General features: G+C 42.1%; 2 protein-coding genes across 4 annotated transcripts; both read right to left on the reverse strand.

Annotated features, from left to right (window-relative positions):
* Positions 1 to 546: 546 nt before the first annotated feature.
* Positions 547 to 6,727, reverse strand: C15H5orf15 (chromosome 15 C5orf15 homolog). Its single transcript, XM_053990809.1, has 3 exons — positions 6,591 to 6,727; positions 3,196 to 3,767; positions 547 to 2,116 (listed from the first exon to the last, which is right to left on the reverse strand). Exons 1-3 carry the CDS (start codon positions 6,691 to 6,693, stop codon positions 1,985 to 1,987), a joined length of 807 nt encoding a protein of 268 aa, XP_053846784.1. The 5' UTR covers positions 6,694 to 6,727; the 3' UTR covers positions 547 to 1,984.
* Positions 6,728 to 7,764: 1,037 nt separating this feature from the next.
* Positions 7,765 to 23,264, reverse strand: VDAC1 (voltage dependent anion channel 1). 3 transcript variants are annotated; one of them, XM_053990807.1, is made up of 9 exons: positions 23,155 to 23,264; positions 16,687 to 16,756; positions 16,099 to 16,148; positions 15,734 to 15,886; positions 15,591 to 15,643; positions 13,188 to 13,415; positions 10,062 to 10,212; positions 9,528 to 9,585; positions 7,765 to 8,695 (listed from the first exon to the last, which is right to left on the reverse strand). In XM_053990807.1, exons 2-9 carry the CDS (start codon positions 16,751 to 16,753, stop codon positions 8,604 to 8,606), a joined length of 852 nt encoding a protein of 283 aa, XP_053846782.1. In that variant the 5' UTR covers positions 16,754 to 16,756; positions 23,155 to 23,264; the 3' UTR covers positions 7,765 to 8,603. The 3 variants fall into 3 exon arrangements, with proteins under 3 accessions (XP_053846782.1, XP_053846781.1, XP_053846780.1); XM_053990806.1 differs by lacking the exon at positions 23,155 to 23,264 and adding an exon at positions 22,639 to 22,813; XM_053990805.1 differs by lacking the exon at positions 23,155 to 23,264 and adding an exon at positions 22,537 to 22,632.
* Positions 23,265 to 24,433: the final 1,169 nt, after the last annotated feature.

Below are 24,433 nucleotides of genomic sequence, written 5' to 3' on the forward strand. Positions count from 1 at the left end.
CCTGTGTAAGGCCTGTGGGACCAAGCTGAAAGGAACACAAGCCTCTGCCAAGGGTGAATGTACTATTTTCTACTGTCAAAACCACTACACTTTATAATCAGTAACTTTTTTTAAGGACAAAGTTACTGAATTTCTTGGGTGCAAAAACATTAGCCACCTCCTCAAATTCCAATATTTAAACATCCTAAAGAAGCTTTGAGAAGTAACCTTTCCCTTTAGATCTTGACCACAGCAGTATTACTTCAAAGTAGGTATGTTCAGGTAAGAATTTCAAATATTTTCCAGAAGAATTACAGACTAAATAACTCAAGCTAAACTAATCTTGCATAAGAATGTATTAATTCCCATAGCTTAAAATATTTAATTTAAGCCTTGGTATCCACCCTACACACTATTTAACAGATGCATATAACAAACCTTCATACATCCAGTATGTGCAACAGAGAAGATGGTTTTGAAATGGTTTCCAATTCCAAGCATAAGCATGTTCTTTATCATAAGTTACTGTATAAAAGCAGTGAAATAGTTAAGGTAAGAAACACAGGCTTATTATTGTAATTTATTTTAAAAACCTTATCCAAAATATTAAGTGATACAAGTCCAAATACAATAAAAATTACTGCAAGAAAAGTGTTTTGGGATATTTTGTTTGTGCTTTACTTCCTGTGGTTACGAAAAGAATGCATTTAACAGTAGGATATAGGACTTTTAGTATTTCATTCCTAAAACAGTATCATGCCTTCAAACTCCTCATGCCAACAGGCGTGAAATTGATTTGTTTCCAAATGTTAAGTAACTGCTTGAATACCAAGTCATTAATTATAGGGTTCTGATTCACCATTATTTACAAATGTATCAGTCTGAAAACTAAATCACAAACAGAATGTACAGAAAACTAAAATTTTATATTTTACAACTCATGAAAACATAAATAATGGAAGTACAAAAGACAAAATAAAAAAAAAAACCAAAAAAACTACTGTAGCAGTAACTTGATTTACACTAATGCATAAATGTTTGTCAAAATGAGAGTGCACTGTCCACAGACTGGCAGGCCCCACACCCTTACTTTCACCTGTCTGTTACCTGGGTCAGAAAAAGAACCAAATAAATTATTCTTACAGTTTCTCCCATTTATAATATAACAAATCACATAGCCATTTCCCAACCGTCTTAAAATTCAACAGAAAGCTTTGATGCATTGAAAGCCTGTCAGCTATCTACATTTTAGTAAAATCATTCAACAAGGCTTGTTTTCCACTCATTAATTACAACGACAATAAAGTCATAAATAGCATCAGAGGAAAAAAGAACAGTCAAGAAGCTGCGTACCTTCACAAATACCTTAAACATTTTAGGAAATATATGGTACAGAACTTCTGAAATAAAATGGGTTATACATAATTATTTTAAGATTATTTACGGCATGAATACATACATAAATTATTAAATTGCCATTCTAGCTATTTTGCCAAAATAGGATCAAATTAGGCAACAAGAAAACAGAATCAGAAAAAAATTAAAGACTTGCAGCGTCAGAATTTAAGCACAGAAAAAAGTAATTATATTTTAAGTTTGCAATATAGTGGAATTTATGAGCCATGTAAGTGATTAGCAAAGAGATCATTAATTTGATTTAGTGATGCCAAAGTCATTAATTTATTAGACCTAAAATATTTTATGCTTATTTTTTTGTAGTATGACTATTAAGACTGCTCCAGACAGAAGGGAATGATGCTTAATGAATGGAAAGAGCACTAATTTATTAAATTCTCTGTCTTTACAGTTGATAAAAAACCCGACCAAAGTAGCAAACAGATGGATCATGCCCTTGATCTTCCACAAGATTTAATCTCCAAAACATCCAGGTCAAAGAGAGTACATCTCATTTCTGTACAAGCAGCTTATTTAGAATACCTGAATATCATTACATGACTGGGCAGGCAAAGAGTGATAAGTTCAGCAAACTCAAGTCACAGTGCTTTCAGAACACGTAGTCATTGGTTATTTTCAGGGAAGGCATCGCTTCGTTAACGTTTTGATCTAAACGATGATATTCCACCGTCCTGGAGCACAGGCCATCCCTCCATCTTCGGCTCTGCACCAGTAAGAAGATCTGAAAGAAAAACAGGACAAGTTATAGATGCTGAGCAGAAACATTCTGGGTTTGACAGACAGCTTCACAGTGGTACTGACACCATGGTTTTACCCCCCATGCTGGCAGGAGCATTACTGGGGCAAAGACAACGCATTTTTTAATCACTTATTTGAACTGCTCAGATAAATTTTCAAAATGTAAGGGTCTTCAACATCTTCCCCTATAAAGAGTTGGCAACGCACATTACAAGTAGGCCACTGCGCAGTAAAGGAGGTTTTGGTTTGAGGTTTGAGGTTTCGAGGTTGGAGGTTTTAGCTGCTTTCTTTTCAGAGTCCTGCAAATCCTCACCCAGATCAGTGCTCTCCCCCAAAGATAAACCCAAAACATTCCTCATATCTAAAAAGTAATCTATGGTTTAATGCAAATTTGTGCATCCACCTCTGTTGTGTCTGGTTGGGCTGAAGTTAATCTTTAATGCTAGCAATATATTTTGGAATAACAACAATCAGGCTATTTTTGAGACACAGAGAATTAGTTTGTACTGAAGAAACGTTTACCTGATAACAGTAACTTAGTAGCTTCTCTGTGTAAAACTGGAAGCAGCATTAAACATTTTCTAAAAGTATATAGTTACACCCTCAGAATGTCTGTGATATAAAGACCATATTAAAGTGACTATTAGAAGGATTAGCACAATCATAACAAGAACATTCTCACACCACTTGCAGTGAACTTCCCTTAGTTTGTTTTCCTGTGCACAAAAAAATTAGCTAATAGTTCACCCCCACTTGACTTGGCTCAGGTCTCCTTTATAGAATTCATGTTGTACGCTGCCAGTGTTCATTACTGTACTGATTGATTACTGATGTTACCAATTAACTCATTTTTTTACTGTAAATATTTGATTCAAGTTCATTTTCATTGTGCAGATAAAAATTACACTAATGATCTGCATATTAGTATCACCACAAGACTAAGTGGTCAAAGATTTAATTCTTCAGAAAGCTAAGTTCCTCTTCTTAAAAATATGTACAAGGGAACACAACTTTATTTTAAACACTCCAGCTGTTTCTCTCAACCTTTCGGAGCACACCTACCTTCCTCTTATTGTGATAGGTGACATAAACAACAGCTACTAAGAAGGCAACTACAACCAGATGAAAAAAGAAATGGCTGTCTTCCTCTTCATCCAACCCTGAGACAGAAACAGCTTTTATCTTCTCATCAAGGGTCTTGATCTCCTCATTGTAATTACTGATGGTGTCAGAGTTGTCGTCTTCTGACATCTCTAGAAGGTCTGGATTGTATCTGGAATTCGGTGTCATTTCATAAGCATAGTCATCTCCATCTGACTCCATAGTTTCTTTTATGATGGGTGGGGAACTATTTAGTGTGTCTTTCAAATCTGTTAGAAGATCTTCTTCCTCAATTTTAGTATCTTCAGAAGCATCAACATCCATCTGTGATACTGGACTAGCAGGGACAACAGGTGACAAAGAGTCACTGTTTGCTGTAGGTGGCTTTCCTGCAGTCACCGAATTGATTTTGGCCTCCTTTCTTGCTGAGGTTAAACTCTGCAAGCTGTCTGTCAAATTTTGGGATCTACTCAGTGTTTCATTCTCACTTGTAGAAGAAATATTTTTTGTAACCACATCCGCTTTCACAGAACCTGAGAAAAAGATGAGAAACAATCAGAACCATGCACAAGGCACTGACTTCTCTGACAGAAAACTATTGCCATAAATTTCCTTCATAGACAAGAAATCATGTAAAGAACACAGCATATGTCACACTGCAAACTTTTTAGCATTCATATTCAGAAATACATACTCCTGCATTTTGGCAACTTCCAAAGAAAAGTCCTGAGTGGGACAGGAACTAAAGTTTGTAAGCACACGCCTTCTAGATTAGTGTGGCAAAGCGTCCCTGAAAAACTTAGCACGTCTGTTTTCCAGACATAAGGACTTCAAAGAGATGTCATCCTTCCCTCTGTGGATTCATGACATCTTGTAGAATCATACATGATTAGCATTTTCTCCATCACCAAATTCTTCTTCCCACAGAATGAGCTGAGGTCTACAAAGGAGGATATTCTCAGGAAAGCTTTTTCTGCAGTTAAGTTTTTCATCTTTCACCACTGCATGTTTTACCAACAAAAAATGAGAAGATGCTGTGAAGTCCTCTTCAGTCAGGACACAAGACAGCAGCACTTCTTCCCAGGCACTAATTTTTATTGAATTTATAGACACTGAAACAGATTTCCAACCTTACATTAGCTCAAATGAACTACTGAACCACGGGTTAAAAAGAAACGCTGCCATGCTCAGGGAGGAAAGGCTTTTGTTGGCAGCAGTTATTGTAATGAAGTAAGTCAGAAAGAGCACGGTAAGAATGCACCCTCAGGCAAATTCAGCATCTCTCCAGTGCTGGGAGGGCTTTGCAAAACTACATGAAAAACAAGGTGAGCATTAAATCAAGATACAGATCCCACTGTCCCTTTTCTTTATCCAAAGGGCAGTAAAAAAAAAGATGCAGAGAGAGTTTAATAGCCAATTTTTTTAAGCCTAAAAATTAGCAAATTATTCATGTTTGCAGCATATCACTACCAGATTCAAATCCAGAGGCACCTTAAAAAATGTAGAACAAAGTTTAGACTTTCAGCCTGCATTTTCATTTAAACCAGGAAACTATACTTGCCTTGTATTTTGGCATGCCAAACTAACTTTCCATTTTACAAAAGCAACAATACTTTCATAAAACATTTTCAAGGCTCACAGGAAAGTCACAGACTCTAGAAATGAAGCATTCAACCAACTGCTTGTGTCAGGTTACTTGTAAATAAAATATTATAGAGGGGACACTGAATCATGTTATTCATGGAACTTGTGTATTTGCTGAGGTTCAGTTACAACAGAGCTCTTGTTTACATGGCACACTTCTGCAGTATGAATTGCTCTTTAACCAACTGTAAAACACAGAAGACTCAACTCATCTCACGTGAAGCAGACAGCACGGTGCCTCTCTGCTGAAATTCAAAGTCAACCATTTCACATCTAATACACTTTTTACTGCTGAAAAAACTATTCATCTGAATTATCATACCCACCCATAAGAACTTGTTCAGTTCTTATCCAGGACAAGTTTAGGGAATTCTGATCTCTCCTCAGATTTAAGCCAGCTACTTGCATATGCAGAGATAAATATGAGGAAAGGCAGTTGCAAGATAATTTCATATTTATAGCTAGCTGGCATATTGCGAGGTCAACCTTACTGTTACCCTCCCAAACAGATAAAAACTATTAGAGAGTAATAGTTAAACTTTTTGAAATACAAACAAGCATATTTTGCCTATAAATCTATATTGCATCTGGCCTTACACTTCAAGTTATTCGTGAATTCATTTTAACACTGAAGTTTTAGAAGGATATATCCTTAAATGCAAGGGATTCCCAGTGGCTGTTGCTGCACCTTCAGACTGAGAAAGAGCTATTTCTTATTATTCCTAAAATATGCCTGGGTTTATGTTTTAATAGCAGCTGGAAGTTTAGCAGCTAAACCACAACTGATTTATGATATTTACCCAAAACTATTTGGCATTATAAACGGTGGTTGCACTGTTTACAATTACACAACACTGTCAGATGATTTTAGATCCAGAGCTGCCTCAGCTTCAGGAGCAGATACTAATGTTCAATCATGGAGACAGAATTAGCAACACAAACGCCGCACATAACTCATTTCCAGGAAAACTTCTTTTAGAAAGCAAGTTGTTTAATGACTCCTGAAATTAAAAACTCTCCGTTTCCTACAAATTACTGTCCCAAATTCTTACTGCCTACCGATTACAGCAGGTGAGAGGCAACACAAATACAGCTGGTGTGGAGATACTGACTGACAAGCACGGAAGGAACTGATGGATCAAACAGTTCCCTTTTTTCCTTCACTAATTCCTTTCTCTTCACTGCCCAGCCAGTACTTCATCAAAAACAAAGAGAAACTCACTGCCCCTGAAACATGCATTTCTTATTAGCCTTTGGTTACAGCCGTCTGTAGTTTTAAAGGGGAGAAAGAAAAACTTAACTAGAAGTCAACTTGCAGACTAACATAAGCTTAATTTCTAGGGGAGGGGAGACTAAAACCAGGCACGCAGCCAGAGTATTTAGAAAAAGAATCCCAAGTCTGATGAATGAAGTAACCAGCAACAAAAGCGCTGCACACCTGGCAGGCGGCCTCCCGCCCCCGCCCGGGCGCTGCCCTTCCCCTGCGCACAGCCCAGCGCTCGCTGCCCTCAGCGCAGCCCCAAGCGGAGCAGAGCAGAGGCCGAGTCCAGGCCCGGGACCAGCCCCGGTCACCTCAAGGCACGACTCGCGCCGGCCGCGGCCGCACAGCGCTCCAGGCCCAACCGAAGAGAACGGTGAAAGAGACCGGCGGGGCGACCGCACAACGCCCACAGCCGGCAGCCAGTCCTCCCGCCCGGCCCCGCGGCGCTCACCGAGGGAATCCTCCCCGCGGGCCGCCAGGGCCCAGCCGCAGAGCAGCAGCAAGCACAGGGCGCGCCCCGCCGGCCCCCGCCGCTCGCCGCCGGCCGCCGCCATCTTGGCCCCCTCCGCGGACGTGGCGATGGCGCCGCCCCTCGTGAGGCGGCCGCGCAAGCGCACGGGCGGCAGGGCGCGGGGCGCGCGCAGCAGCTGAGGGCAGCGCGGCGCCGTCACAGGAGGGGGAGCCGAGGAACGGCGGTGATGGAGCCGTGCGGTCACTGCCCGCTGGAATCACACGGTCATGGAACCAGCCGGCCTGGGAGACCTTTCACACCGTCCAGAGCAACCCTCCACCGGCACCGCCACTGTAACCCCTAAAGCACATCACCCAGCGCCAGATCCCCGCGCCTCTTAAACCCCTCCAGGGGTGGTGACTCTGCCGCCTCCCTGGGCAGCCGGTCGAATGCCTGGCCACCCCGACAGTGAAAAGGGTTTTTCCTTTATCTGATATATCTGAATATCTGATCTGAATCCTCCCATCTCAGCTTTAAACCGGTTCTGGTCCTCTCACTGCCTGCATCTGCCATGCTCCTGGGAGCCGACCGCACACGGTTCTTTCGGACCGCTGATGTCTGGAGGGGCTCCACTTCTCCCAGCAGTGCTGGGTTAAATAGAGATAGCAAATGCTGGGGAATGGCTCCCGGTGAGGGGAAGTCAGCATTGCCCAACCCGTGGGCTGTCGCTGGGGTGGCTCTGCAGTCTCTCACTGTCGCAATGGCATTGCCTCATCGGGCACATCCTGCACCGCAGCTCTCGCCATCTGCAGCCGCCCACGGCAGTGGCTTACACGTGAAAAATACAAATACTAATGAACAGCCACTGAAGTAGACCCAAGCTCATAACTGTTCATTGCCCACACTTGTTTATAGAGAGGTAATTCAGTTACTGAATTCTGTAATAAAGGACAAAAAAGTCACGTTATGTTGTTTTACCCATGAGATAAACACGTGTAATGTGCAGTTGTCAGAGCTTAGCGGCAAGAACAGTGCCACATCTGGAATTTAATTCTACTAAGTATTTTTGGTTTGTGTGGTACAAAACATTTACCAAGATGTTGCCAGTCTTCTGCTGGAGCCACAAATGTAGATGAAATTGTTTTCACAATTAATATAAAGACAGAGTAAAAGATGACATTTCAATATTTTATTCAAGTCAGGTTTGGGTTTTTTATCCATTTTTAGTAGTGTCAAGTACAGCATTTTGGGGTCTAGTTCCACACAAAATGGAAGACTCTCTAAAAATGTACCCATTTAGTTGCTAAAAAAAAGTGGTAATAAAAGAAAACTCCGTTTTAGAATTAGTGATGCAACTATGCGATTGCAGTTGCAAAGACTCTTCCCTGATTATGTCCATTTTACAAGCTTTTTCATCAGTGCAAGGGGAAGGAACCACAACACAGGACAGGCAGTATTGGCTGAGTCACATCAAACCTCCTCCACAAGGACTTGGACAAGGTAGACAATCTAAAGCATTCTGGAGACAGCAGTAGGTGTGGCATAACCAAGTAAGACAAACCATTAATGAAACACATATCTAAAAAAATAAATTTTAAAATCCCTTTTTCAGACAGTTTTGCACATTCCCTCATTGACTGAAACCTTAGGTCAGAACATTTTGCTTACATAATAAACAGTACAATATAGTGGTCTGCAATTCCCAGGTTTTATAACACATTTCACATTCCTTGTGCCATCAATATTATTAGTAGAGGTAATCAACACCTTCCTTCTTCTTATCACATGGCAGCTGACAGATGAGCAATTACATAAAGAAAAAAAGCTAGGATTTTTTATTTATGATTTTGTCTCCACTTCTTTAACATCATTTTTAAAGCTTAGCTGTCTTTAACCAGGACTAGCAGGACAGATACGTAGCAACACTTGCACCCCAGACAAAACATTGAAAGGTACACTATTTTCTGAAGGTAGCTATGCTGTATTTTCAGATTAGCAATTAGAAATCACTCCTTATGCTTCAAATTCCAATCCTAGACCAAGTTTGTGACCCCCTGCATTGACATTCTTGCCATCCAACAAAGCTGACAACGTCAATTTGATACCTGCAAAAGAGAAAAGGGAGAGAAAAGTCAATTTAAAACTTGGAATGAGCTTTATGTTCAGGAAGTGCCATGTCTGTTACTGCTTTAATTTATTGGGTAGCCAAGTTAATGGGATTTGGCAGCTGGCCTTGGAAGGACTGGGCATTTTAAAACAATTTGCAGATAAGAAATCTTTCTGAATTATTAAATTTATAATAAACCATGATGATAGATTCAGCTTTTTATCACTTTGAGTAATTAAAGCTCTGAGCCAATTCACTGCTGCTGGTCTACTGATTAATCTAATTTTAGAGTCCAGAATTACAAAAACCTGGGACCTTGATACATACTCACCTTTCTAAACCACTTTAAAATCTGGGTATGAAAAAGCCCAATCCCCATCTGCTGTAATATCTCATGTCAATCTGCTCAGTATTCTGGCAGCAGATTTATTACACTACATTAAAACCAATTTTGCAGCAGAAAGATTGCCCTCCTCCTGGGCCAGGGGACCTTGAGAAAGTCACATTTTTAAGAAGAATAAACTCTGTAATAAGAAGCCTCTGAAATATTAAAAATTTAGTTACTGATCTGTGACACAAAAAATTATACACATATTTTATGTCAACATGAGAGACTATTTGACTGGTCAGTGGACAATGGTCTCTAATAATTCTGCTGCCAGCAGATATCTAAAATTAACAGTACAGTCCCTAGAAAAGTTCATCACTGGCTTGCCAAGCAAAAAGAGCAAACTTACAAAACCCATCATACTTTATCACCAAAAAACTTCTGGTATTTCAAGATTAAAGTATCACTTTATTGATTCTGACTTTTTTCTGCATAGACTTACCTGGCTTTAAAGTCTGAGTGTATCCTAACCCAATCAGACTGGAGTTGTTCACTTTAGCCTTAAAGGGAAACAATAAAGCATTATTTAGTAATAAATAGTAAATAATTTAGTATCTTTCTTCAAAGTTCTCTGTGCCTGAGAATTATGCAACAGCTTTTAAGCATGTAGGGATTTCAAGTTCTAAATCCCAGATAAATCTAGAGTTACGTTTTCTACAACTTAAATCCCAAATCTCAAAGAATCTACAGTCACTGTAGAAAATAATGGGTTTATTAACATATTTTTTAAGTTTTTCCAGACTGACACAAAAATAGTCCCAAAATAGTGCCCAGTAATACAGTAAAACATTCTGTGTCTCTTTTAAGGAAAATCCAATAGCTGTGCTCTCAGGCTGCCAAAACCAAAACACACAGATCCAACTACACAGCACAGAACTGCATCAACACAGAACTCTGCTGATGGAAAGGCTGCTTTCCATTTCCATTACAAGCACTTCTTTTCAAATGCATATAAATGTACATGCACAGGACTCACAGAAAAAGAGGCATCTGGGTCAATCTGATACTTGGCTGCTATTCCAAAGCGAGTGTTGCTATTTCCAGCTGTCCAAGCCAGATTCACAGCAGTTTCCAGTTTATCATTCACCTTCTGGTAAATGGAGCCGCCAAATTCCGTTCCATCATTCCTGGAAGGAATGCATTAGTGTTGTTTTAAACAGCACCCCAAAACAATCATCTTTTATTTTTCCAGTAAGAGCTGTATTTGCACAACATCCACTTACACCTCATTAAATATCCCTGTAACAACTAAGATAGAGACATTAGGCCAGATTGGTTTTGAAGCTATTTTTAGACACTTCAATTCATTGCAGATTATTATATTTCAACAACTTCTGAAACTGAAAAAAAAACATGACAAACTATCAAAAATTAGACCAACAATGACAGCTTCTAATTTTCCCTTTCCTGTAGATGGGAATCTGTGTAGTAGAGAGATTTATTTTTCCCTGCATGACTCTGAAATAATTATTTTCCCTGGCAAATGTCTCCTTGTGCCCTGAGAGGGCTGTACCCCAGTCACAGAGCCTGAGTCATCCCAAAACTGCCATGTCAGCATGCTTTTACCAGACACAGAGGTACTGTATCACAGGTGAAGATGCCAATTTAATGTGCAAGTCTATAGGCTTTTGCAACTGAGTTCCATTTGCAACAGTCTTTATGGTACATCTGTGCTATGGTCTATGGACTAGAAACAGAAATGGAACTAATTTTGCTTTGCAGAGAGCACTGGCCCACAGCCGAATGGTGAGTAGCACCAATTACTCCAATTATTCCAATTACTACTGCCCCAATGTCACACAGGAATAAAGTGTGGCAAATAAAAGCAAAAGTTAGAGCATGCAGATCATAAAAACAAGACCAAAAGACTGCTAAAGGCCTTGCACTCCTCATAAACCAGTGAGCATCTGAATTTCCATTTTTGCTTATTTTCTTAAAGAGAAGATACAAACATATTGTAGAAAACAGGCTTTAAACCCCAGGAAGATCTGGGGTTATTTCTAAACTGTGAAATAATCCGGTTCCAATTATTAGAGTACACCAGACCTTTAGTGCTTACAAAAAGGGGTACATTTAGGATCTTTTCCCTTTTACCCCTTTGGTCTGATATTCTTTAGTTCATAACAGTGCACAAAAAGCAGCCTATTTAGAAATTCAAGCAACAGCAACAGCCTTTTAAATGGTTAGAGCAATTCTTCCAGAAAAACACTACAATACTTACTTCAGATAAGACTGAAGCTCACATTAACTGCATGTGCTTGGCTCTCAAGAAAAGGAGGGATTAAAAAGGACTGAGGAGAGCTGGTTATACAGGCAGATTTTGTGCAAGGTTCCCACACAGCTCTGTCTTGACCTGCAACATTAGGTGGGGGGGCAGTCTGAGCTATGCTTAAAAAATGAGGAAAGTCATATTTAAAACTAGAAATTATCCAGTCCTACCTCCCTTGTTTTTATTATTAAAGAATAATAATAATAATAAAGTCAACTTCTTTTTAACTCTAATAATAGCACTTTTTTGTGCCAATAATAGCACTTTTAATGTAGTTATATTAAAAAAATAACACTAACCCCCTATGAAAATTAATATATTAAGGCACTCTGAAGGCAAGTAACTTGCTAGAGTCCCCAGCTGGTTTGTGTAATGCCAGGAACAAAAAAAACATGCGTCATGCCCCACCTAGTTACATTATCTGCTCTGCCACAGCATCCCAGTGAAACACTGACCTGTGTAGATGTAAAAACCAAGCAGCCTAGTGAGGGGAGTTCCATACACAACTCTTTCTGGGATTACATAAAAGCTCTGACACATTTTCAAAGCTGAAATACATCAACCACCTAACTAATCTATTATGAACAATAAATAAGATTTCTATTTGTACAATACATCTATAGTTTTGTACAATAACAGCAACCTGACAAGCAGACCCTCAGGAATACAAGAAACAGATCTGAGCCCTCGCTGCTGTTACTTTTAATTAAGAGCTGCTGTTTCTGCTGTTGCTTTAATTAAGAGCAATAATAACCACAGCATTTTATAGCAAAAGCCAATAATACAATGTTTTGAACTGCTACAGCACAACTAAGTTGAAAGTCATTGTGCTTGAAGGAGTAACTTCTAACTCCTGAGTGGAAGGGGACCCCACATATCGTTTTGATGGAAGTTTTCTGCCCACATTTTTGTGCTTTGGCAATCCTTCAAACATACTGTCTGGGCTGTGGGGCTTCGATTGTTCTGTTAGGCAGCGGGAGCTTCCTAAACCAGATTGCTGCAAAACAGCACGAAATGGAACAGAAGGCTTTTGAAGAAGTAGCTCTAGGAAGGCAGAAGGGTTGTTCAGCCCCCAGATGGAAACAGCCTGGAATAGCTCTGCTACATGCAAAATATCCAATTACCCAAGGGCACGGAAAGGGGGGGCCAGGAGAATGGATTAGGGATTGCCTGATCTGAAAAAATTGTCTTCCCCAAAGGCATAAATTGCCTTTTTAGGAGTTACAGGAGACAGAGAAGTTAAGGTTTTCATGAATTTGATCCTGGTTTCCCACTGTTGATACATTCAGAAAGGACAGCTACTTGTTTAAATAGATAATTAGAAGTTGCAATACCAAATAAACTTTTACACCATATCCCTTCCAGTACTAAAACAAACCCAGTCCCTGTGTCTTCCAGTCACTCCCTTTTGCCTGTTCTTGTTCATCCTCTGATTAACTCTTTCATCTACACATCAGACCACCATTTTGTTTGATGTTGACAGGTGTAAAAGGAAACCATCGCTTTCATTTCAGCTTTCACAAAGTGTATTTTTATAACTTACTTTTTTATTATACCATTAATGGATTCTAACAGTCCTTATCTGTTAGACAGACACTGGACCCTTGGGTGCTCAGTGAGATCCAGTTCCTTCCATCATGCACTCCCTCACCCACACAACTCAAAGAAAAGGTAATGCAGCTGAAAAAATACAGCTTGACATCTTTAATGAAGAATTAATTTCCAATTCCCCATTCCCTTGTTCACCATTGCTGAACCTCTGACCCTTTCATTGTTTAGTAAGCAGCAAAATCCTTCCAAATTCCTTTTTAGTGCCTGTCTGCCAGTACTTACACATTAGTATGAAGCTGGAATTCATCAGTCTTATAGCCAACAGCGAAGTTGCTCTGGGTTACTCTAGACTTTGCTGTCTCAAAAGACATTTGGTAGCCTGCCAGCCACCCCTCGTAGCCAAGCACGAGAGCTCCACGTATTGAAGGACCCGCAATATCAAAATCCATGTCACAGCCGATGTTGATGTGCTCCCTTTTGTACCCCGACTTAATTTTAGCACTCTTTTTCCTAAAGAGAAAAGACAGATATCATATCTTTGCAAAGGCACACCTGTAGGTAGCAATTCCATCATATCACTTACTTTAACTCAGTACAATAGTTCCTGAAGACAACATGTTCATCCCTAGAGAGCCACATGATATGTCACCTTCTCAGTGTTCACCTTTGCAAAATCCTAAGTCAGCTGCAGTGAATTCTTTGCAAATGAGCTATAAAAGGTGGTGTGGTGCCCCACGAAGCACTTCTGGACTGTCTTCTGAAAAGCAGCCGCACATAGATGGGAAGTAACAAAACCATACCCTCATCTCCAACTGATACAATGGTTTTGAAAGTTTGGTACATACAAGGAAGGAATGGAAACTGTAGAAGTTTACAGGTTTGCCACCGGAAGTCCACAGTAGTGGACTTGCTTGCCTGTCCCAAGCAAAAAACTTTTGCCTTTCCCAGGCAAACAATTTTTGACAATCCTAGTGAATTGGGTAATTTTATTTACTGTGACAGACATTAGAAAATCACTACTTTGTGACAATGTCTGCTGTGAAGCAAGCAGGCTGCTTCAGTGGCTCTGACATCCCCATTTCTCCTTATGGTACTTTATGAACTTTAATGGTTACAGCCATTTACAACCACCAGAAAGCTGCCAGGTTAAGGCAGAAATAAACTTTCCTGAGTCACCTGTTTATTTTTATACTATTGGCCAGAACAGTATTTTCTCATGTGTCCTTAGGTTGATTTTCATCAAGGGTGCAGACTCTCACAAGGCAAGAGAGTTATATCTAACATGTTCAGCTACTCTTATTTAAGATTTTTTTCTTCTCTTTTTACAAATGTCTTCTGTCTTTGACCAAATCTTTACTGAAATCTTTCTGGAAAAGTCAGGCTAATTTGAAATTTCAAATCAACCTTTCACGTCAGCTAACAAAACAACCTTCAAGAATAGTACTGATGCTATCCAAGGGTTCAGTATCAGAGCCACACAGAGACTGATCTCTTTTTTATTATTATTAGCTCAGACCCAGGAATTTCTTCTGTTTTGCAGAATCAGAAATAAAGTGTAGGAGTGCCAAAAGCACTGATCTGCAACTTCTGTAAAAGTCAGCAATACCTCTCCCACCAATGTCACAGGGACAGAGGTAAGAACACAGAGTGCTCCAAAAAATGACTTTACCTGCTGAGAGACTCCTCACAGTCAGTAAGTAATAAGGAGGGGGAGAAGAAGTCTCATATTCAGACATGGTGCATCACTGTCAAATTAAGCCAGATCACACCAGGATTGAATCTTACTCCATTTACCCACATTTAACAGTTCTCTCGAGGCAATCATAACTACAGTGTCTGTGAAGTACCCAAGAAATAGTTCTAGACCTGTAACATCATTCTTGAACAAGGTTTTTCTTTTTAATTTCTCTAAGAATCCTACCAGTTAAAAAATAACTATAAAAATCTACTTGAGATTTTTCTGATTAACAAAAATATCTTGTTAATCTAGAATTAGGAGTGGACTGAAAGCAGTTGACAATGCAGAACACTAAATCTAAAAGACAGGGTGAAAGCTCCCATGGGACTATTACCCTGAGAGCCTGCAGTGCAGTCTGCTGCTCTGGGAAGCTGATGTGCAGAGTATTTTGACTCACTGACAGCACTGCTTGCACAAAGATAATCAGGGGGAAAAAAATAAACCAACATCTAGACCTACAGCTGCTGCTTAATCCCTCTGGCCCACATAAAACATGGCATCCAATCAGCATGTCAGAAATACCCATCCACCACCCAGGCACACTGTGGCCTGCAAGAATTCGGATGATAAATTCAGCTCGGGACAAGAGCCCAGTTCTGTGTCAGCCTATCAGAGCTGTGGCCAACTGGCCCCTGGAGCTCGTTAAGCTTTGCATTTCAGCTGACTTGTTTAGGGCTTTTATTAATGCAGCAGCTCATCCTCTGACATGGCCAGAAATACAGAATGGAACAAAACCACAACTTTTTCTTCCCTCTCTAATTCTAACTATAATTTTCAAGCTATTGTGTTTAAGTTTGCTTAAGGATTATAAAGGGATTATTAACACTAAGGTCTAAGTGACACAGACATGATTTCATCATACACAGGCTGATTATTACCTGTCTTGATATCTCAGGACAGAAAACTAAAAATGCCTTTTTTGTCACTTTAGCTTACTCATTTCTTACCCAGTGTTAGGAGAGAAGGTGGAGTCAAACGTCAGCTTCAGGCCCCGTGCAAGCTGAACAGAAAAGAAATTCAGTGATTGGATTTCTAATTAGACATCATTGCAAATGAATTTGCAAATTGCTTTATTGGAGCCAAAAATTACCTGATCTTCAAGAGTAATCTCAGTGCCTAGTGTGTTGTCAGTGTTCCACTTTTCTGTGAACATCAATCCATATTCCGTCCATCTGTATTTTGTTTCCAAACTACCACTGACTTTGCTTGTTTCTGTGTTTGCTGAACCTGAGCTTGTAAATTCCTAAAAGAAAAAAATAATTTATACATATATGTATTTGTCAATATATACATACATGCAATCAGGCAAATGTTTATACTTGTAGAACGTATCAGGCATTATAATTTGTTATATATTAATTCATATAAATACAAATATATTTATTTTATAGAGAAATAGACAGTAATCGCAAAACCACTGTGATGTTTTTGATTTCAATGTGCTTCCAAACTCACCAGTCCATTTTCAGATCTTGTTTTCAAATCAAGCTTTATCAACCCAAAACCTAGAGAGTGAGTAAAAAATATGAATCATATATATGTTGATTTGAAAAGTATTTCTGATTTATTTCTTAAAACTCTCTTCTAAATCACCTGTGAACTATTAAACAGTTAAACCAAGGGCACAGTTATCAAACCATGTGTTTCTAAGAAGCAGTTTGTACTCACTTCAGATAGCATTTAACTGATGAATCCTATTGACCTCAGCAATACAACTGGGACCAAATTAGGTAATAATACTTTTATTCACAGTGAGCAGCATTCTGTTCATAAGCAAACTACTGCCATCAGTGATCCTGTTCATCAATACAAGGGCACAGCACACAATTTTCTCACAAAACCAACAACAGTTCTATGGGGAACAGGAAGAATTTTATCAAAGAAAAGTAAGTGACCCTCCCTTTCCAAACAGCAAGGGCAATGTGATTCTGTGGATTCTAATGGAAATAATTGGAGTATTTCTCAGAGGAAAGCAATAAAATCCTAACAGTTTCACAAATCAGGTAGACAGCAAAGGACCAAACTTATTTTGGCTTTATTTACCATATCCCTTGGTGAAAATATCTCTGGCAGATTTGCCCAGGTCGGCATAAGCAGGTGGAACAGCCATTTTCTGGAAAGGAAAATTTAAGAAATAAAGAAAGGAAACTACAGTGTTCAGAAATTTACTTAATTCATTTAAGCAACAAGAAACTTAAGCCCATTTCAACCCCTTTCATTTTGTATCCCCCACCCACCACTTAAATACAGCCTGAAGAAAGCAGCTATTGCAAACAGGGTGATTTCATTTTGCTCGGGAGCCAGCAGCAGCAATGACCATGTACTATGCCACTGAGCATGTGAAACAGGCTGCAGAGCTAACATATATTAAAAGAAAAGGAACTGTCTATGCCTTTCCAAAGAGTTAACTGTTGTTTTCTTATCAGTGTAACTGCATGAATGAGCTTATGGTTTTTTCAAACCATTTCTTGGAAATGTTTCTCCTGTTTCTCGCAATGGATCTCTGCATTCTGATGTAAAGCATTAGGAGCCCAACTCATTCACTAAGGAAATGTAACCAAGAACAAGCATCTACCATCAGGAATATCTCTCTTCCCCTAATTCAGAACAGCAAATGGATAACATTTATGTCAGCAAAATCAATAAATGGTCATTCTTATACTTCAGTTTTCTTTGACTTCGCTATCGCTATTAATGGGTTAAGATGTCTCCTTAGACATTGACCTTTAAGTGTTTTTCTGTGCACCTGAGAGAAAATGACCTTGCTGATAAAAATTCAGCCTGCAGGGCTACCCTGTGAAGCCAGGCCATCAGGAGGGCAACCACAACCCCGCTTCAGCAGCAAAATGCAGACTGGAGCTCCCTGCAAAGGCACAGCCCAGTGCTGGGGACACTGCAGGGGCAGCTTCCTCCACTGTGTTTTGTTTCTTAGGGATGCCCACACTGCCATGGAGGGCATCACTTTCCCATCCTCAGCAGGCCCTGACCTTCTTAGTTCAGTGGCCTCCTGCAAAAGACATAAATGCATCCCATTTTCTCTGCCACTGGGAAAATTGTCTCACCATAAACAGAGGAGAAAATAGGATCCTGAGAGGAACAAACCAGGTGAATCTCCTTTTTTATCCAAGTACAATAATTTCTACTCCCTTATTCAAATAAAGTAATTTCTCTGGGGGAGACAAAGTCAAGCAATCTGAAACGGTGCACATCTTCTGTCTCTGTAGACAAGATTTCCAAATTCTACACAGCAAAGGGGATAAATCATTATTAAAGCTAATCCTCTTGATACCAGATGTTGCACTAAAATTCCATATTCACAAACTTTTTGGCTATTCAGAAGTAATAAGCAGTTTACTACACATGCATGCAAATGCTTAAAAGAACTGCCTGACATGCTTACTCCAGAGTATTCAATGTTAGCAGAAAATGACTCCTTTAAATCCCACACAAACCCACTAGCTCTGAACACGAGGGTGCCTTATTATCTCTCTGGCTGCAGACTGGGAGACAGCTCTCAGGAAAGCTCACCACCCCATGGAGATCAGATAGGGACTTTCAGCAGTCACTCAGCGCCTCAAGCACTCTAGACAACAAGCTGGTGCCTGTTAAAGCAGGATATTGCCATTGCATAAAGGCAGAATCCCTATCCTAGAGTAAACAAAACAGATCTGGTGGCTAAATAAAAGCAAACAGTCTTTTCAGAACATAAAGTAGGATACAAGGGTATATATTATGATGTAGCTTCAGTTGCAGACTACTTGGGTGCATGTCATTTCTTCCCTGTTATATCCAATATTAAAATGCATCCCCAAATACACCATCAGCTAGAGAGTTAATTTTTTTAAATTCATATTCCAAAGCAGTTTTAGCTGCATATATTGCGCCTGAATATCTCTGGTTGGGTTTGTTTTGTGAAAACATAAAAGCAGGGATTTAGTTTTTATACTCAAAATCAGCCTTTAAAAGGGGGAAGAAAAAGGGAAAAAAAAAAACAAAAACATAAGCAGAAAAAACCTCTAAGACAGTATTACCACATTTGTGTAAGTAATTCCTCTGCTCCTCATTGAAGTCACTAGAAGCAGATACAATATGCTGCTTGGAAATCACTCCCCAAAGTCAGGCAGCACTCAAGAGAGGGATGGCAGGAGTCACTAAGAGCTGTCTGTGTACAGCAAATGCTTCTGCCTTGCCAGAGCAGCCCAGCCCCATGAGAACCCTCTGATGGATATTGCCATTTAGCATCATCAAAAATTAAAAATATTACAAATCTCTACACTTGAAAAATCAAATAAGCATTGCTTTGAAAGATAATGCACTGCTCTGCCAGATGCATCTCAGAATCTATCAGATCTATTTTATCAACAGTCCCTTTGAGTCACTTCATAAAATCAAAATATTTTCTTCATAAGTGAATGCTATATGCTTTTGGGTTGTGTTTTCTCAGTCATGTTTCTCCCTTCTCCAGACCCATGAAGCCACATTTTGTTCCCTGATGCCTGTGTATCCCCTCTGGCTCTGGCCAGGCTCATCAGGTGCATAAGCTGTGCCAGGTTGCTCCACTGCTGCAGTCTGGGCCCAGAACAGTGGGAGACATGAGAGCTCCACTTAGACAATTACTATAATTAGGGGACAATACTGAAAGCCAAATCCCTGCTGGTTGTAAGGCAAATCATATAACACACACAGAGTAAGGTGTTTAAAATTGCTGAGTGTGGAAAATGCTAGGAGCTGTGTACTTGGTGGTTAACCTTGCCATTGTCAGCAAGAACAAAACAAAAATAATTATTTCTGTTTGCACTGGCTAATAAGAAGCCTCTTGTTTAACAGATGGGAAACAAAACTGATTACATCCTGTGCGAGTACAGGTTGTAAGACAAGCATGCTTAGCAGGGATTCAAACTCTTAAAGGATCAAGGAATGGCCGTGGCCAAGTGCCCTTGCTTTTCACCAGTGGGATCCCTGCACATTAACTCAGATTAGGTTTGGACTGAAATGAATTCACTGCTTTTATCCTTGTCCAACTGTGCAAATAGCTCAGCGTGACTACAGACCTCAGTGCCCGCATGGAGCAGGCCAAGTAGAATATCTGTAACATGTTCTAAGTGGGAAAATATTTTGGTTTTCTTGAGTAAGAAACACCATAGCACAAGTGATGACTGAAGAAAACCTGAACTGAGGAGTAAGCTCCAAGTGCTGCTGTGAGCATACCTCCAGGAATGTCTGATTTATAAGTGCCACAGGGAGAAAACAGGAGTTCCCTTTGGAGCTGCATGAACCAAGAGGTAGCCCCAGTGAAGATTTCATTACAGCAGGCCAAATTTGAGTATTTTCCAATGTCACAGATGACAAAGTTTTCACTCTGTGATGCAGTTCTGGGCAATTAAATCAATTTCAGTCCAAAAGTAACAAACCCACAGGGTGCCCTGGCAAATACAAGGATTGGCTGCAACCAAAGGAAAACTCATCTCTGCTTGATAACTGTCATACATGCCTAGGTTAAAGGTTCCCTGCACATATTTATCAGGTTTATGATATTTACATGGGGAAAGGAACAATCTAAAAATTTAAGATAAGAATCAAGTCCATTAAAAGAATAAAATTCCCATTAAGACAATGGAAGTCTATCAGATTGAAAGCTAAGAAAGTAAAAAGGTTGGATTTATCCTTATGTAGCCACATTTTATTCCAAATAAATCTGAACTCATGTACCGTTTCTTGATGGTACCAGTAGTTCTGAACATTCCAGCTCCCTGTCTCCAAAAGCCTGAAAGTAGCATAGTACTTGCTACTTTTGCAAATAGCAAAAGGTGGACACATTACAGCTGCTAGGAACAGCTGGGAGGGACAGACAGCATTGGGTTATGCTACCAGATACATGGGGATACATGCATGGGGAAAAACCCACATGAGGGTCTTTTGCCTCAAGGTTAAAAAGAATACTAATTTATTTTTCATTTATGTCCTTCAATAAAGGAAAAATTATTCCTTGGAATGAAGCAGCTTTTAGGTGCCTTTCTGGACCCCCAGCCTGGGCAGCGTCATTTCCCAGCCAATGTCTGTTGTGGTGTCAATACACCTCAAAGGATGGGGCTTTGCTCTCAGACAGAGCAGGGACCAGCTCCCTCTATGTCCCATGGCTGCCTGGAGGCACCAGCTCCACTTGGCACCAGCATCCCTCTACAACATCCCAGGCTCCCAGGGGAGCTCAGTGCTGGCTCCACACATTGGGTTTTATGGTCCAGATCCCAAATCCCTTCAAGTCATGCCCACAGTCTGCTTCAGATCAGGTTCAGCAGCCTCACTATGCAGAGATTTAAGAGCACTTACCCCTAAATACATGCACAGTCACACAGAGGTCAAACATCAAGTTGGGCACATTCACGAAGCTTTTGAGAAGCCAGTAAAAGCACGTGGTTTGTAAATACTTGGCATTATTAAACACAATACTTAACAACACTTTTTGTCCCAACTTGCTACTATGCCAACATCATATAATCCATGCACCATTATGACTCAAAATTTAAGATTGGGAGTCCACAATTTCTTTTGTTGCAGGCATTATAAAGCCATGCAGCGTCCCTGTGACACTCGCAGGATGCCAGCCCTCCTGCTGGAGCTTTGCTCTGGAGCTGCATGCATGATGGAGCACATTTAAAGAAGGGTTTATGCAGTGCTTCTGTAGCCCAATAAAGAAAGGAAATAAAGCCCTTAAAAGCAAATGTAAATATTATTATTTAGGCTATACTAATTATGGAATTAAAGAAAGAGACAGCCCACTCTTAATTGCATGGGTACACATTAGGATCTGCAGTGTTGTATGGCAACCCCTTATTAAACTATCACATGTAAGTATTGATTAAATTAACTTAGGGGATGTCACAGCTTGCTGCAGCTACTGTAGTTACTAAACTGCAAGGGAAGAACACAGAACCACATCTCCACATGTTAAATTAACCTGTTTCTGTTAAATACCTGTGGAGGAGGAGAAGAGCAGTGCTGCTGTCCCACCCCGTGCCCCCAGCATGGCAGGGCCCAGGCCAGTGCACGCCCGGCAGCGCACTCAGGAAGGGACATGTCCCTTGCTCCCAGCCCCACTGCAGGAACAGCCAGCACCATATCAATAGGGATGAGTAATTAAAATGGAATTTTGTCCTCCAGCACAATGTGACAGCTCACACAGAAAAGGAGCATCTGCTACACCGGTGGATGTGTTTTTCCCTACCTGCAGCAAGATGCCAAGCCCAGGAGGGTCTGAGCTGTGCATCCTGCCTCCATCCTAACAGTGCCAGGGCTGGGGACATTCTCCTGCTGCTACACCAGCCAACAGTGATGTCCCCCACACCTTTACACCCCCATATACACACCCCAAAATGTGGGCAGAAAGAAAAGGTGATCAGTGCAAACCTTTGATGGAGAGTGCTAGGGGTAGGCATTATTCTGGAACCTCATTACAATAGTGCAAAAGCCCATTTCTGACAAAAATTCTTAGGTGAAATGCCATGAGAAAGGTGATTATTCAACCATCCACCGTACCCAACAAAACAAACTGCAACACACCTCTATTCTCACTAAGTCGTCTGAGAAACAAGCTGGGATCTGTTTCTGCTAGAATCACTATAAATATTCCCCAGAGACGCAACCCTGCATTGGTCACTGATGATGAGTCAGCTCCACTCCATATTCTGAAAATTTTGTTACCCTTTATTTTGCAAATACCTGAAGACTGAATGAGTCAAAGATTTTTCCCCCCTCCAGCAAGAGTTGTTCCCAGCAAGGGCTGTGACAAGGCAGAATCGAGGCAGCTGCTGCTGTGGCCCCACAGTGCTCAGTACAGGAGCAGAAAGCAGAGACATGGGGATTTTTAAACTGACATTATTCCCCACAAGTACAAACCTATATTCTGAGAATAAGCAGAATGAAGTGGAAGAAGAAATCAGTTTGCCTGATTAGCTTGAGGCTTGGGGGTTTGGTACATATCAGAATGAATTTGCCAACCCGCAAGAAGGATGCCGGGGGTCCGGAGGAGCGAGGTGAAAGGGATGTCAGAGCCAAGACGGTGCTAAACGCGGGCAGGTACGGCCACCTTCGACCTTTGCTTCCCGGGAAGGAGCAGAACGATGCCGCATGCTGAGGCGCTCGCCAGGAGCCGCACGCCCGCCGTGGCCCAGTGACCTTTCTCCTCCCGTCACGGGGCCAGCGGCCGGTTCGTTGAGCGCGGCCTCCGCGCTGCGGCCGGCGGCATCCCGGGATGCGGCGCCGGGACCCGCCGCGCCCGCGGTCCCGCCAGCCGCGATGTCCCGGCCACCCGCGCCTCGCCGGCAGGCCCCCGCGTCGCAATGCCCGGCATTACGTAAGGACACAGTTTTATCCCCGTTCCGCCGGGCCGCGGGTGGGCAAACCCGCCCGGGGCGCTGCGGGCTGCCCCCGCTCCCACGCATGCCCCGTGCCCGGGTCCCGCCGCCCGCATCGCCCCGCGCCGCGGCCCGGGACCCCCGCCCGGGACAGCCCTACCGGCCCCCGCCGCGGCGGCAGCTGCGCTCCGCTCCGCCTCGGCCTCCTCCGGCGGCGGCTGCCCCTGCCCGGTGCCTCCCCGGGCTCTGCGACGGCGGCGGTGCGTGACGGCGGGCGGGGACCGGCGGGGCGGGGCGGCCGCGGCGGGCGGGGCGGCCCGGGCCGCGGAGCCGCTCCCCGGGCACGGGGCTGCGCCGGGCAGCCCCCGCGCCCCGGCCGCACCCGCGCCAGGGACCGCACCGGCCCCCGGCTGCGGCATCCGCGGGATGCGCCAGGGCCAGCCCCGGTACGACCCGGGGCATCTGCAGCCGCCTGGGTACCAGAATCCCCGGCTCTGCGGGAAACGAGACGAGGTGATTTTTAAAGGACCCTTCTAAGCCAAACTATACTGATTCGATGAAAGTTCCCATTTAGTCTGAATTAGCTAAATTAGAATTGCCTAGAATTCAATTTAGAATTTAATTCTAACTCCCCGTCTTGTTGAAATTCCAATTCCCCATATCCTGGTTGAGGCAAGAGTGGTGGGAAAGGAGGAAGGGAGGATTTGAAAGAGGATCTGCGAGCAGGTGAGGCTGTGTGTGATATCTGGTGAGTGTCCAACGGAGCTATCAGGGGGCCTGAGGTCAGCGAGGCAGCAAGACTCCCCCCGTGGGGACTGACTGCGGGGCGTGGAGAGGCTCTCATGAATTAGGGAGCTGACCCTCAGATACACGAATCAGCCCTCACAGCTTACAGGGAAGCTGGACTGGGTCCAGAGCAACACTCTCCTGGTGACAAAAGACTCAGGCAGGGAGTGTTCTGCTATCAGAGGGGAGCAGAGGTGGAACTGAGCTACTTTCAAGATGAGATATCAACCCAGTCCTGCACTGTTGGAGGTCTCTGGGACACACAGAGCATTACCCACAAGATAAACAGGGGAATCATCTCAGCCAGGAAACTGCTGATGGTCTGGCTGGTCACCCTTCTGCCCCCACCACGCAAGGGATGTCTGTGTCAAAAAAAGAATAATTGCTGAGAGTTTACATCCCACTCATGGGAACGTTGTTTTGGTTTGTTTTTTAATTAGCTCTTTCCCGCTCTTTCTCCCTTGCACAGTGGCAATGGATGGTGAGAGGAGGAAGTTTCCCTGCCTGTGCTCTTACCTGGCTCATACCTTTGCTTTCCCAACAGCATTTCTCTGAAGGGCACTGCTCCCACAGCCGTGCAAGGGCTGTACCCCATCATGTGAGTGGTGCCTGCCCTGGCACAGCCCGGGAGCATGGTTGGAGTCATGCAGCTG

Source organism: Vidua macroura, chromosome 15 (assembly GCF_024509145.1).
Source record: "Vidua macroura isolate BioBank_ID:100142 chromosome 15, ASM2450914v1, whole genome shotgun sequence".
NCBI lineage: Eukaryota > Metazoa > Chordata > Aves > Passeriformes > Viduidae > Vidua > Vidua macroura.